This window comes from Cryptomeria japonica, chromosome 3, assembly GCF_030272615.1.
Source record: "Cryptomeria japonica chromosome 3, Sugi_1.0, whole genome shotgun sequence".
NCBI classification, from domain to species: domain Eukaryota; kingdom Viridiplantae; phylum Streptophyta; class Pinopsida; order Cupressales; family Cupressaceae; genus Cryptomeria; species Cryptomeria japonica.
In genome coordinates this window covers 333182737-333198129 of record NC_081407.1, presented here as the reverse complement: position 1 = coordinate 333198129, position 15393 = coordinate 333182737, and the positions used below count along the sequence as shown (strand labels likewise).

The 15393-nt window shown below is 37.4% G+C and overlaps 1 protein-coding gene across 3 annotated transcripts in view; it reads left to right on the top strand.

Annotated features, from left to right (window-relative positions):
• Positions 1-524: 524 nt before the first annotated feature.
• The window catches only part of LOC131067212 (cell division control protein 48), a 332369-nt gene continuing 317500 nt past the window's right edge, over positions 525-15393 (top strand). The window contains exons 1-4 of one of the 3 annotated variants that reach the window (XM_058002161.2): positions 525-1072; positions 7916-8121; positions 8264-8385; positions 8721-8849. In XM_058002161.2, coding sequence (XP_057858144.2) covers positions 846-1072; positions 7916-8121; positions 8264-8385; positions 8721-8849 — 684 coding nt within the window. In that variant the 5' untranslated portion in view covers positions 525-845. Of the gene's footprint in view, positions 1073-7915; positions 8122-8260; positions 8386-8720; positions 8850-15393 lie in introns of all 3 variants that reach the window. The other 2 variants (XM_058002160.2, XM_058002162.2) reach the window with 2 other exon arrangements.

Below are 15393 nucleotides of genomic sequence, written 5' to 3'. Positions count from 1 at the left end.
TTGAAAGTGAGTTCACTTAGACTCAAAATAAAATTTGAATTTAAAAAATTCATGTTATTTTGATAAATTGCAAAAATGACTTAATCAATTCTACAACTATAGTTTTGAAACATACAAAATAATTACACAATTTAAATTTGAAAATTTTATAAAGAATAATTAAATTTTACTTGTAAAAATCAAATTAAACTAAAAATCAAATTAAACTAAAAACCAATAGAAGTCCCAAACGAGTCAAAATCATGTATTAAAACAATATACATAAAACATTCATATAAAATAATATAAAAACACAAAATGTACATTCTAAATGGTAAACGACATTAATAAAATCTAGTCTCCTAATAAAATAAAATAATTATGTTTTCAAAGGAGAAAGTTAAAGAAGCGGTCCACAGAAGGCTTACATCATTAAGCAAATTAAAAATTGTCTGGATGTCAAATCAAAATTTCCACATTTCGCAGAAAACTCTAAAAAGGTTTATACGTAACTCACATTCACATTACCCTTTCGTGGAAGACACCTGGTCCCAGCAAGGCTTGTGCCTGGATGAGATTCATGAATATGAAGTAAATTGAGAAATCCTCATAGACTTGTTCGATTTCTTCGTGTCAATTTTGTCTTGTGCGGATCCTGTCAACTTCGAGTCAAGGCCGTAATGAATACTTTAACATTGTCCATCGCAGTAACCTGCCACTTCACATTAAATACTTTTCTGCAATTTCGTCGCACAGGACTTTTGAAAAGCACAATACATTTCTCGCATGTATGTCCTTTATGATAAATTGGCAAAGCGGAATTCTCTGTTTTCTTGTCTTCTCAACTGCAGGTCATCTGAATCAGGATGGGAGAAAGGACTTCCCCTGTTAAAGAAGATGTTCTTCAACTGTTGGAGGAATTCAAGGAGGAGCTGAATTCAGTGGAAACAGAGGAGAATTTTGCGTTCACGGATGAGGAATGGCTGTCTCATTTGGAGCTCAAATTCTTTTTACGCGCTCAACGTGTGAGATTGTTACGATCATTTGTGAAAGGATTTGAATCGCTGCACAAGCCGTCTTCCAGAGCTCGCCTGTGAGTTCATATTCCTTCCAGACTTTCAATGCGCGGCTGGTTCACCTTATCTTTATTTTTAATTAGTTGTTACATACTGCAGATGCAATTAACTGGCGGATTATAGTTTAATTTACCAATAGTTCTGCCGTCTTTACATTTTTTCTACATGAACCGGCTGAATTATTATTATGCTTAATCAGTGCATTTTTGCGGCAAAAAGAACAGTTAGTGTCCTCACCCCTCTCCTCAAAAATTGGATGTCAAAAACCCAGCAAACTTCTTATTATATTGATTATTTCCTTTGAAAACCTGTTTTCAAAGTATGGTCTTTGCGCAGAAAATGAGGTTAAGAGAGCGGAATAGCAGGAAGGGTTCAGACCAAAGCACTCTATAATTGACCAAATGCATTATTCTTGCAAGATCGGAGTGATTTTTATGATTGGAAGGGATGAAGGAAAGCATGCTCTATCCGTTGAATATAATTTGGAGAATCAACACAAGATGAAATCAACCCAAAATCAAAAAATCGCTCTTGATCCTCAGAGAGGGCCCACAGCGAGAAACCTAATATGGGAACTTTTCATCCAAGTTTGAGGAAAGACAAGTTTAGGCATGGGTTTGAAACGATGTTTGAAAAGCCTTGAAGTGAAAAGAAATCGTTGAGAATCAAAATTTTGAAGGCAATTACAAAAATCGCTCCGGACCCTCAGAGAGGGCTCATAGCGATTTTCCAGGATTCTCTCCTTGGTTTGAAGAATTGAGATAAAATCTTGCTTGGACAGGAGGAGAACGTGATGTGTTATGCCTTGGAGGTGATTTGAAGATTAAAAGATAAAGGAGTTTGCCTAAAACCAAAAAGTTGCTCTTGACCCTCACTGAAGGTCCAGAGCGAGATTTTCAAAAAATGCATGTTTTCTTCAAAATGGTGCTAAGGCAAGGTTAGGATAAGGAGAAGAGACCTCCAAAAACATGATGAATATTATTTTGCCTTTGAAACTTGATGATTTTGGTTAGAAAATGAAAAATCGCTCCTGACCCTTAGAGAGGGCCCACAGCGAAAAATCGCTCCTGACCCTCAGAGAGGGCCCAGAGCGAAATTATTGAAAATCCTCATTCTACCTTGCAACAACAAAGCGAGTTTGGATGAGATGGATGAAGGAAGAACATTGCCAAGTGATGAATGAAGTTGCAATGAAAAATGGTGGATAATCAAGCTCAAAATAAAAAAATCGCTTCTGACCCTCAAGGAGGGCCCAGAGCGAAAAACACCAAAAACACACCTTTTCCCCAAAATTTGACAAAGCTAAGTTTGCAAGTCAGTGAGGGGGCCTAGTTGAAATGTCTTGAAGAGATTTTGGAGGTTGAAAAATGCTAAATTTAAGCAAAAAATGAAAAATCGCTCCTGACCCTCAGAGAGGGCCCACAGCGAGATTTTGATTTCTTTCATTTTGCAATGAAAAGAGACCAAGTTTTGATCATAAATGGAAAATAAAGGACTTTCTCCACCCGCCTGAAGAAGTCTTGACTAGAAATGATGAAGGACTTTGTTGAAAACAGAAAAATCGCTCCTGACCCTCAGAGAGGGTCCAGAGCGAAATTGCCTCCAAGGACATTATTTCCTTCAAAATTATTGATGAATTAACTTTATAGTGCAAGGAAATGGATTTTGGAAGTGACATTGTGAGTTTAACAAACAAGTTGAGGTGGATTTTAGCTAAAAAATGAAAAATCGCTCTTGACCCTTGCTGGGGGTCCAGGGCGAAATTTACATTTTCACCTATTTTTCCTCATAAAAAATGTCAAATTTGAAGTGCAACGCGTTAACTGGATATCAATTTACCCTCCAGGAGATTTTCAAGTCAAAATGTGAAATATTCAAGGCTAAAATTCAAAAATCGCTCCTGACCCTCAGAGGGGGTCCAGGGCGAAATCATCATGGAGTTTAATCAAGCCTTGTTTTAAAAATTAACATTCTCCAATTTGCATTTTGATCGCCAAAATTGCTAATTTTGAGGCATTTGGAAAATTAAAATTAAATTAGCATTAAATTAAAGGCATTTTGGCATTTAATAAATTGATTTTAAGCCTTAGAAAATCGAACTTTTATTTTGAAGGCATTTAAAATTAATTTTTATTAAATTAAAATTAAATATAAAACGCTCAAGGCACTATTTTGATTTGTTTTGCCAAGTCGACCCCCCTTTTTTGGAATTTTATTTATTTTTAACCTCCATTTTGCCAAGTCGGCCTAGAGGGAGCAAAGGGGTGAGCGCTCTATATATTGGAGGAGTTTTTTCCACATTTCAAATCATTCAATCATTGCCTTAAGTGCGAAATTGGAGAGCTAATTGGAGGTGCAAAATCCAAAAGATTGGGAGCGAATTTCTTTCAAGTGTTGAAGGCTAGAAGGAAGTGGAGTTCATTCTTTTCAAGCTAGAGGAGGTGCAATTCATCCAAGAGAGGGCTTTGATCTACACTTTGCCTAGCGAAATCTATTTTTACATCATTTCTTAGAGTTTAATACTCAAGAGGAGGTATGGCGAAATCATCTTAACACCCTTGTTCAAGGTTTGATTTTTAGACTTTTTTTTTAGAAAAGTCTAAGTATTGCATGGTTAATTAGGAAATGATAACTCTAGATTTATCATGAGGTTTCCTAATTAAAATCTTAAATCTTCCTTTTAAGTCTAAATTCTACACTTCAAAATATATTACTAATTGCGAAATGTTGTGTAGGTGTCAAGATGGCGACTCCAAAGGCAGGAGCATCTACTAGTCGCCCGACTCTCACCAAAGAAGATCAAGCAAGGATAAGGACGGCCTTCTTCGGTCAAGCATCATCATGACTAACCTCTTCCAATCTAGCATTCCAAGGCGAGGTACATCATCATCCTGCACATCAAAGACAAAAGAAGTTAGAGCAAGGGTTTGTTGAAGAAGCAGGTAGTCTCAGAAGAGTTAATTAAAGCTAGCTTCTCAGCAACATCAAATTGGCATCAACCAGGTGTCAGACGAGGTGGCATCCTAGTCATCACTCCTCCAGTCGGATAGGTCCACCTCGACGTGTCCAGATTCAATGTACCTAACTCATGGGAGGTGGCACAAACTTCTATGTACCTACCCCAGCTATCCATTGGTCGATTTTTCCAGAGAAGACGTGTCCTAAAGATGTAATTTTATCATTGGTCAAGCATTAAATGTTATGTAATGGTTGTAACAAACCCTAATTAGGGTTTTCATTATTGAATCTTGGACATTGATCTCAAATTGATCTTAGCCATCGAATTGTAGTATGAGCACTAAGCCCTGACTCTTCATTTGAAAAAGCTAATATAGAAAAGAGGAATAAGAGAAGAAGGAAGAGAAAGTAGTTAGTGAATATTCAGTAGATAGAATAGCAATTAGAGTAGAATAGGAGGACAAGGCAAGAAATTGTTGCCATTGATTGTAAACAAACTCCATTTTCATTGAAGTAATGGTGAAGTGTGTCGTTTCTTGCAATATGCATGGTTTCTTGTTGAATCTTCACTTCTAGATGGTAGATGATTAGATCGAATGAAGGAAATTGTTGAATGCACCTGTGTGGAATCTGTTTAATCCATACCACTAGCCTCTTACTGATTGTAAGGATGCCTTGTGTGGTCAATTGGAATGAAATGAGCTTAATCATAAATCGTTACACGTCTATTGTTTCATGCATTTTCTTGAATGGTGATCATTGTCAAATGATGTACGATTTAAACATATTGGAAGCATCTCTTAGAAGATCGCACTGAGTTGGTGTTGAATTGTTCAGCCTGATGGTGAGACCCAGCCCAATAGGAATCCACCCAGTCGTTCATCCATCTTCTCACATTCTAGGTAGTAGAGTAGACTTCCTGAACCTTGTATCTTTTGCCTTTTGTTTGTCTTCCAGTTAGTTAGTAGGACTTGTGATTCCAGCAAATCAGATGTTCAGTCATTGAGTGTAAGTCCCCTTGTGATTCCAGCAAATCACATCATACCACAGAGAGCTTATCCACACGTAGAGATCCTACATACAAGAACCTTGAAGTCATCCTGATTGATCTTTTTCGCGACATCTTCAGCATTCGGAGGCTTTATTCAAGAGAGGATAAGGTACCTTTAGGTATTTTATTCTGTGTTCGCATGTGCATAAAAAACACATCAACAGGATCTTCTATTGAAGATGGAGAATCAAGGAAATCTTTTGGTCTTTGCATGAGCTGATTGGAGTATTGCCTGGGCTCAGTTGAAATTTATTCATCATAGTATCATGCCCCTGACTAAGCAACTTGGGCAAACTATTTGGAAGGTGGATGATTCATTCCGATAAGACATTTTTTATCATGTACATTTGTGGATAAGTGTGTGAAACAATTTTGGTCTTCAATTTTTGAGGGAGTATTGTAGATAGGGGAGTTGTATATGAATTGTTTGGTTTGTTGTATGAAGACACCTTTGGCTTTGATGTCAAAGGGGGAGTGTTTTTGGTGTTGGCACAAGTGTTTCAATCAATGATAAAGGGGGAGATTGTTGCAAATATGTGCTCTTGTTGTCATTGATGTCAAACTTATTGACCCGGATGAGCATTTTGGTTATATTCTATGGCCTCGATGTGGTATGATTCAATACAGTTACAATGGGATTTCAGCATGGTCATGCGAACATATAGAATCTATTTGTGATGGTTCCAAAAGGCTTAAAATGAAGTATCCTGAAGTCTTTGGAGCTTTGATGTTGGTTTATTGGATCCACAGTTGGTGGATAGTTACATGTGACTACTCCGATGTTAAGTGTATAGGATTGCGTTGCATTAGCTACTAGTACTTTGGTGATGTGGTTCAGTTATTTAGTGTTAGAGGCATAGTTGGACTACTCACAACTCGACTTGACTCGCCAAGCCCCTGGGGAAAAAACTCGAGAAAAACTCGGAAAAACTCGGCGAAAAACTCGACAACTTAAAAACATGCTTAAATTCAATAAAAAAATGCATTTTTTTTGCAAAATTTAATGAGAAGATGCATCCAATGATTCAATAAATGATAACAAAAAAGAAACAAGCTGATTCTAGATATATTTAAATGCAAAGTGTCTACAAAATCGCATCCTCATGAGGAATGTTGATGGCTGGAAGCCTGAAAGCAATATAGTAATTAGTTTTTGTAAAACCAAAAGTAAATACATCATTACAAATTACAATTACAACTTCCTCTTCCCAGCTCTAGCAAAAACTTGGGGAGAGGTAGAACTAGAGGGTCTAGTCCTATAAGTCTGCTGTGGGCGTGACTGTGCCTCCTCGCTTGGTATGGCTGGCTCATCCTCCATCTTGGATGAAGCTATGTCTCCACCTGCTTCTGGCACTGGCAATGAATCCTCATCCTCATCCTCTTCCTCCTCAATGTCATCCAGTGTGAAACCAAATCCACCCCCCTCCTCCTCCATAGCCTGCCTCTCCAAATCAGTGATGTCAGTGTCAGAAAACAATGGAGGCTGCTCCTGTGATGTCCAATCACTGTAAGGATCTATATCATCCAAGTCAATTGGACCACCTTCTAGTTCCTCTACCTTCCTTACGCGCAATCGAAGATTATATTGCACGAAGACAAGGTCATTGAGCCGTTTTTGCGCTAACTTGCTCCTCTTCTTCGTGTGGATTGCTTCAAACAAGCTCCAATTGCGCTCACAATTGGATGAAATGCAAGGCTGACATAAGACTTTGAGGGCAATTTTTTTGAGATGTGGGGTGTTTCCACCCCAATTTTGCCACCAAGCATCTGCAAAGTAAATAAAATGGAAAAGTTAGAAAGCAAAGAGAAAAGAGAAAACATAATTTATCAATCATTTTAGATCCCAAAATCCAAATGGCAAATGTTATACCTGGGGTTTGAGTGGTTTTTCCTCTCCTAGCCAGCTCTGAAGAGAATAGCTTACCCCTTTCTCCCTCATAATTTTGGAGCTCACTCACAATGAGGTCTCTCTCCTCAACATCAGGTACCATCCTCTCAATGCATGTATTGAGGCCCTCCATGACCTCTCCATTCGGTTTAATTGATGAAACTTCAATACATGTACACATCTTAAACCTAATTATTGTCCCTCTTCACGCTATTACCTCTTTGGTGATAATATATTTTTTTTATGCTAAAGTAAAACTGGTAGATTTTTATGCAAAAAATAGAAAATTGCAAGTCTACAAGTGTAATTCTTTAGTTCTTTAAGCTTTTGTCAACCACATGCCTGCATTTTAGTAAAACCTACTGCAATATATATGATGTGTTTGAGAAATATCTATAGGAAGTTTCCCAATTTTCGCAGGATGCTTCTAGGAGACCTATATAAATGGAAGGAAACTTCATTTGAAGTCTCCTATTGTTTGGAGATGTCCCCATTTGGGTCTACGAGATGGGGCATATGTTTCCGAGATAGAAGACAAGTAGTAAGGGTTAGAGTACAAGTCTTTGGATAACAACAATGAACACTGAAGTGTATAGGGTTTGAGTCAGAAGGACTTCATAGGAATGCTGTGTTGGAAGGTGGTGTCCTACTGCATGTCATAGGGTGCAATTTTTTGTATGTATTTGAGTTTGTTGATATAAAAATATCATATTTTGGCAAAAATGCGAGTATATATTTTTTTTCACAAATTTATTGGTAGTTTAAACTAATACAATCTTGAACATTTAGCATATATAAACATTGTGTTTGTTGATTAGGAACTGTGCTTCATATTTTAATTCTGATTTTTATGAAAACATACTGTAAGAGCTTTGACATATTGTTAAGTTATACATACATGTTTTCTTTCTATTTCTGAAATCTATCTTATGTATCATAACAAGTGATTGAATTCATTTCCAGGAAGGAGGCACTTTCATTTGTGCAAGAGTTACTTGAAAAGATTGAAATAAAATCACAGAATCGTATTTTGGCAACTGAGCCTGGGTCAATTCCAATAGTATTGTCTTTAGCTCAGCGGTACAAATTATCAGCCAATGAGACAGATTTGTTCCAACTCCTATTTGTTCGTGGAGCTTCTAAATCTACATTAGTTCGTACTTCAACAGGTTCAGACAATTTACCAGATTAGAAGGATTTTTCTTAGAGGACGAATGAAATCTTATTTCAACTGTTTGAATATACTTTATTCTCCATCTTTATGTTTAGTCAGAAATTGTTGTAAAATATGTAAATTTTTATTCACAGCAGCAATAATTGGAGGGAAAGATGATAAAGAGATGGTCATAAATCTTTGTGGTATGAGCTTCATGGATTTGCAGGACTTTTTGCATGACAAAAGAACTCATATATCGGAGGGAATCATTATACAGGTGTATTTTTGTTGCCATTCGCACATATGGAGAGTTTTGAGTTAGCTTTGTTCACTTCTTGGTGTAATCAAGTTTTGATTTGGCATAAACCAGACACTTTTCATAGCCAGAATGAAATCATTTTATAGTTGTTGAGCTTATAGATTTAAATTCCTCAATGTGATTTCCAAAAGTTTGTGATATTTGTTTCATTATGTGTAGTCAAGGGAAACACCAAGACCTGCATCTGTTTCAAAGAAAATTGTAATTCTGCTCTGGTGAAGATTTTTTTTAACTGCGTAGTATGCCTTCTATGATGTCTACTAAGAAACTGATATTTTTTCTTGACCTTTTAGGATGATTATGATGGGAAGCTAATCATGTCCAATGATGCTATATCTGCATTATTGTTGCGGCCTTTGAAAACGGAACAACGCTTGAAATTGAATAAAACAGAGCTTTTAAATATTTTGGAGTCTAGAAAGGTTTGATTTCTTCTTTTTGGCTCTAACATACACAACAGTTCAATTTGTAGCTATTCTGGAGAGTGATTTTTCCACAGTTAAAAAGCCCTATTTTATTGAAATGTTCTTCACATAGAACTTTCTTTTAAGTTGTGTATTTACCATCCTTAAAAACTCATAATTATGTCTTCCATATGAATTGTGTGTCCACAGCATGCTTGTACAATTTGTTCAAATTAGACTTTCATGATGACCATTTTTTTTGTTGAAAACATTATCTTTAGAATTGAATTAAATTTTGGGATGCTCATTTGAAGTAATATTTCATGATAGCATGCTCTTGTTTAGTCTTTCTTCTTGTGAATTTCCATTTCTGTGCAATTTGCATTCTCAGTAATCACTCACATTAGCATTTACTGCCATTGACAAAACTTCTTGAAGATGAATAATTAGACATGTCAAATCGTCTAATGATATTTTTTTTACAAATGGGAGAAGCAATCTCATTAGCAGTAGCAGTCTTCTATGAAGATTGGCTATAATTTATGCATTTTCCATTAAATGGGAAGACAATTCGGAGTATCCATGAATATATCATTTCTTGTTATCATTGTTGATTTTATGCCCTTTCAATTCTAATTTCCTTAATCTTCTTTGCTTCTATTGCCCTGTTTTGTTTGTGTTTGTATAGAAGCAATTTTACGGGATGATGTATGCAAGTTTGTGGCATAAATTGAGTAAATTCTATTATGCTAAGTATGCTGATATAATAGAGAGAACACAATATAAGTTTAAATATTTGTTTTTTTACCTGATTCTTTGATTTTTTTGACTGTGGAAAATCTTATGTGTCGTGTACATCCTATAAAAATTATGCTATGGCCCTTAACTGACCTAGATTTCATTAAGAGGATCTCAATTGCATTAGCAATCTCATTACTGTTAACATTCTAATTTATCCTTTTTAAAACATCTGAAGTTGGAATAGTATGTATGGTAAAACTCTTTTTTAGATTGTAAGGAGAAGCTTTTTTGAGAGCTAACTAAACTTAAAAGTAACAGAATTTACAAGTATGCACACTGTACACGACATCATGGTTTTTTTTGCTTAAATGTAAATATCTAATTAATTGACTATGTTCTTACTCTAGATGCAAGTGTTGGACTGTTAAAAGTCAATCCTTGCAGCAAGATTTTTAGATTAAGGAGATCAAACTAATTCAAGCACAAATGAGCACGACTTTTTATTGGCTAGAGTAGAGACCAATACTCAATTGCAACATGAATTCAAGGGAAAAACATTGATGAATGCATACTGCGGGCTAAACTAGACACTAGTAAATCTACATCAACAAGAAAGTACTAGACAAGTGAATACCATATGATTTCATGAAGGAAATAGTTAAATTGAATCCAAAGTTACAATTTAAATAGACGGACTTTGCCAATTCAAAGTTTGACTCAAAACAATCTACTTTCAGTTTACCTCAAGAAATTAGAAACATAGATTCAGCGATCACTAAATAATGGCTTTTCTAGTATAAACATGACTTCCACAACATTCATTAACTTTAGAAAAAGTAAAATAACTTGAGTGATAACTTCTGCATCATAGGGTCAATATCAACTATCATTCATTCTCTAATCGAAACACACAAACTTGACTTCACAACTTGAATGAGAATTTTTATAGGATGAGTTTGGCATCAACTCATTATATGTGCTCAAGGCACTTATTTAAAAGATCATTAGAGGAAGCCTTATAGGAATCAAATTATATTAATACAATATTTTCACTAAAGCTATGCTTTAAACCAACCCTAATCTTATCCACTTCAAAGGGGAAATAAATCACTCAAATAACCAGAATAGACTTTCTTTTTCTTAACAACTTTGCTTTCTCCTTAATGTAGTCTGCTTGGTGATAAGGTATAGTTATGTTTCATTGATTTTTGTTTTAAAACACTTGACTTAGTGTTGAAAATCTTAAGTTACTGATTTAAGAAGGATGGCAGAGTTATCATGTGGTGTGCCATCTCAAAATGGCACCTAACTCACTTAAGTTGCTTTTTTTCCTCATTGTTGGGATTTCCATGTGGCTATGCTACTCAAAAAGTGTGAAATTTTTTAATCTTTGCTAGGTGCAATTTTAACATCTTTGCCCTTGGAGTCATCCTTTTGAGTTGGCATTCGCCAAGCAAAAAGTGTGACTACTTGCCTTTGTCTTTAAATCATTTCATGTTGGTTGGTATTTTAATCACCACTTGGCACAATAAGTTACCATTTTCTAATGGCATGACCACTTGAAAGTTGTCATATTCTTGGTCACATTGTTTTATTGGCTTTGCCACCTTAATTGGAGTTTTAGATTAGCATTAACCCCCATTAAGTGTGCCATTTACACTTAGTTGAATGGAATTCTTCCTCATCACACTTTTGCAACACCTATGGCACTTAATTGTGGGTTAAGCCATTGCAAACATGTGCTTTTGTCAGTCATTTGCCATGCTTAGGCAAATATTTTATGTGGTTCAATCACTCTAAAAGTGTGCCACTTTAGCGATGTAATCTCCTCTTCTTAGGTCTAGTCAATGTGGTGACAATTAGCCTATTTCTTGTGTTCTCATAGACTTATTGGTAAGGGAAAGGGGACCCCAAAGTTCTTGGAGGATGCAAGTTTCATATTTTAGGATTTCTATTTATGGCAATGAGCCTAGTTAGTAGTATGGATCGCAATGAGACTTTTAGAAGTGTTTTTGGACTCCTAGGGTGTTCTGCAAATTTTTGGAGAGCACATCTATTTTTGGTAAGTCTCTGAGTTGGCTCTAATCATCTCCCCACTGCTTTTGTAATGTCCTCGATATAATTAAATAGTTCAATTTAAATAAATTATTCTATGGCACTGTACTTAATAATATCTTTTGGGCCCTTTTTATTTATTAGTTAGTTATAAACTTTTTTGTGTCGGCCTATTTGTAACCCTTTGGGAAACTTCCCAGAGCCCATTTATAAGGCCGAGTTCGACATAGTTGTAGGGGGGGTGAATTTGATGTTTTCTTTGTATTTGCGAATTCCAGTTGGAGTTCTGTTTTGTTGCAGTTTTGGAGGTGCAAGATCCTCCCTATTCTGTATTTGTAGTTTCGGTGGGAGTACCACCTCACCCTATTCTACTCGTGGTTTGAATTTGTAATGCCTTCATTTGATGACATGTGTCATCGAGTTCTAGATGAAATACTTGTTCCCAGATCTTTCATTCCGTGCACTAAACTAATATAAATATATATCTGAAGAGTAAGTTGCGTATTCAACATCAAATTCGAAAGTGTTTCCAGAAGATTGCCGTACGCAGGACTTGATAGAACCATTCGCGCAAGGTGATAAGGGTGAACGTACTACCCGTGGTCAGGAGTTGTAACATACGGATACACCGTAGGGAGGTGCAAATAAGACTTCACCGTATGGGTGGAGTGTAGCCACCGTACAGGCTTGTTTGCATAGTCACCGTACGGAACAACACATCACCCGTATGCTGAGTTATTAGCCACTGTGCGGGGTGAGAGTATGGGGTGCCGTACAATTGGGAGAGCCATCGGGACATTACAGTGGTATCAGAGCCTATAATTCTACTAGCCTGTCAGGTAGTGGATGCAGAGCGAGCTCAAAGTATACACGAGAAGGAGATACCGTTTTGTGGATAGAATGAGGGATCCCGATGCTGAAATCATGACATTGTTGAGGGAGCTAGCTAGAAGTCAAGTTGAGCTCAACGAAGCTATGGTCAAAGGGGAACAATGACAAAAACTCATGGAAGGGACATTGCAAAAATTGGCAGAGGGTAGAACAAATGGAGAACACAATGGACATGGCGATAATTCCGGGTCTAACACACAAAGCTCATATTCTCGATCGTTGATGCCGACATTACCCCAAAGAACAGAGTTCCCCACTTTTCAGAAGATGCAAAGGCATTTGAGACAAGATTGGAGAGATGCGGATCTCGGGGGAGATATATCCTTCAAGGATTACATAGACCTACGAATGAAACATTTGGATGGCAGGAGTCGTGGCTACTACAATGATGACATCAAACGAAAAATTGGCAAGATACACTTATCATCCTTTGATGGGATCGGATCAACATTTGCGTGAGCATGGGTACAGAAAGCATATACCTACTTCTAGCTCAACCTGATGCCTAAGGATGAGGTGATCAAGTTTGCAACGCTTCACCTAGAGGGAGTCACTCACAAATGGTGGCATCATGTGATGGTCACCCTTGGTCATGATCAAGTAACTTCATATGTCGATTTCACAAAGAGACTTATAGACCGCTTTGATGGAAAGGATCCAGAGCTCAACTTCAAGGAGTTGGCTCAGTTGAAGCAGTCTAGATCAGTGGATAGTTACATCACAGAGTTTCAAAGACTGTCAGTGTTGGTAATAGACATCTCGAAAAGGAGACTAGTTGTGTTGTTCATGGATGGGCAAATGGAACCCTTGAAGGGTTGGGTCAAAGGTTTCAACCCTAACATGCTCACTGAAGCGATTAAGAAGGCTCGTGACATGGCCACCTCATCTTGTTCCTCCAAGAGTTACTCGCATGACAAACCACCCTTGGCCCCGAAGGAGAAAGACAACAAACCCTACCTGAAGAAGCCATCATTGGATGAGACCACAAGGCAAGAATTCAGGAGAAGGAAACTCTTCTTTACTTGCAAGGAGCCGTGGGAACTAGGGCATCGATGCTTAGGAATTGAAGTGGTGTCTAACAACAAAGAGGAGAATGAGGAAGATGGTCAACAAGGCACGGAGGAGGCTAAAGAAAACATAAATCGTGCAGAGAGAATTTCCATACTTGTTCAGAGGGGAGGTGCCATTGCCGCTCTGACCAACACTCCAGGGTGTAGTGTGTTTCGGGTTCGCGGTACACTCTAGGGGCAACGGGTCGTAGTCATGTTGGACAGCGGGGCCACTTTCAACTCTATCAACTCGTCACTTGTCACTAGGAGGGGTTTGCGTACGAAGGAGCATGAGGGATTCAAAATCAAGGTGGCGGGAGGAAATCTATTGTCGTGTACTCATCTGGCTCCACACCTCATCATCACCATGGGGAACTACACAGTGATAGACAATTTCTTCGTGGTTGATTTGGATGATACAAATGTCATCTTGGGCATTCAATGGATGGAGACCCTCGACCAGTACACACAAAGCTTCAAGAGGATGGAATTCTCATTTGAAGTGGATTGCAAGAAGGTGGTACTAAGAGGAATGTCCAATGGCGGCACGAGGGAAATTTCGACCAGATGGATGGAAGCAATTTTAAGACATGATGACATCGTTTGGGCGACACACTGTGTAATGTCCCCTTCTCAGTAAGGAGTAATCAATGGTCCATTGGCCTATTCTGGAGACCTGTACGCAGTTTGGAAATAGGAATTAGGGTTTCCTATTTTCTAGGAGGATTCTTCACGGTTTTTCAGGGATGTTTTGGTTGGCATTTGGCAGAATGAATTGAGGATTCCTTTTAGGTTTTTCAAGAGCTACATGATGGTTTAACGTGCATTCTGTTTCAAAGTGATTTTTGAACTTACTTTTTTTAGTAAGTTGGTGGCAGCTAACAGGATTTTGAGGTTTTTCTGGGTTTTCCGAGCTCTCTCATAGGGTTCGACGAGCATGTCTTTCGGAGATGTTTTCATGCCTTACTATTTACTAAGTGCCAGTTCAGGTAGTGCTATTTTTGGCAGTCTTAAGAAGAGCTCCAATCTAGTTCAGAATTAGCATCTTTTGCACTCCAGTTCATATGGTTGATTTGGCAACAATCAGTGGGCAACTTATAATTGTTTAATTAAATATTATTACTTTACTCTAAAGTTTAATATTTAATTATTTCGCTGATTATATTTTGAGGAATGACTTAGAGTTAGGAAGGAAAATACTATGTTATTTATCCTAAGTCCAATTATATTTCCTAAGTCAGGTGGGCATCCAAATGAAGTCATTCTACACCTAATATTATTTCCTCAAATATCAAACTTATGCACCTTGTTAAAGTTCGACTAGGGAGGCTGAAAAGGGGACGCCATGTCTTGAGGAGGACATGAAATGATATGAAGTGAGTTTCAAATGTATTTGGGCGACATAATAGGTGAATTTGAGTTTCAAAAATCTATAAATACAAGGGATGGGCTCCTCATTTGGTTATCTTGAGAATTTACACCATTATATTGTCGGAATGGTGAGTGATTGAACTTCAAAGTTGGAAGAGCTTCCTAGTTGCTTCAGTTTCGTAACACAGTACCTAGCTGGATAGTAGATTTTGGTGACGTTTTGGAGTGCTTGATTCAGTTTTCAGTGTGTGTTTTGGAGTTTCTATGTTGCTGGTGCGTACTTGGTTGGAAGTGAGTTTTATTTGTAGCTGCCTGTGTGTTTAGAGCATCGTTCTAGGTATTGGCTCTATCTATCTGTACTCCCTGGGCGATAAGGTCTACAAATTTGTAGATGGAGATTTGGAGATTCAGATTGCATTTTCCAGCTTGGCCGTACCATTTTGGTTGTGCCTCAG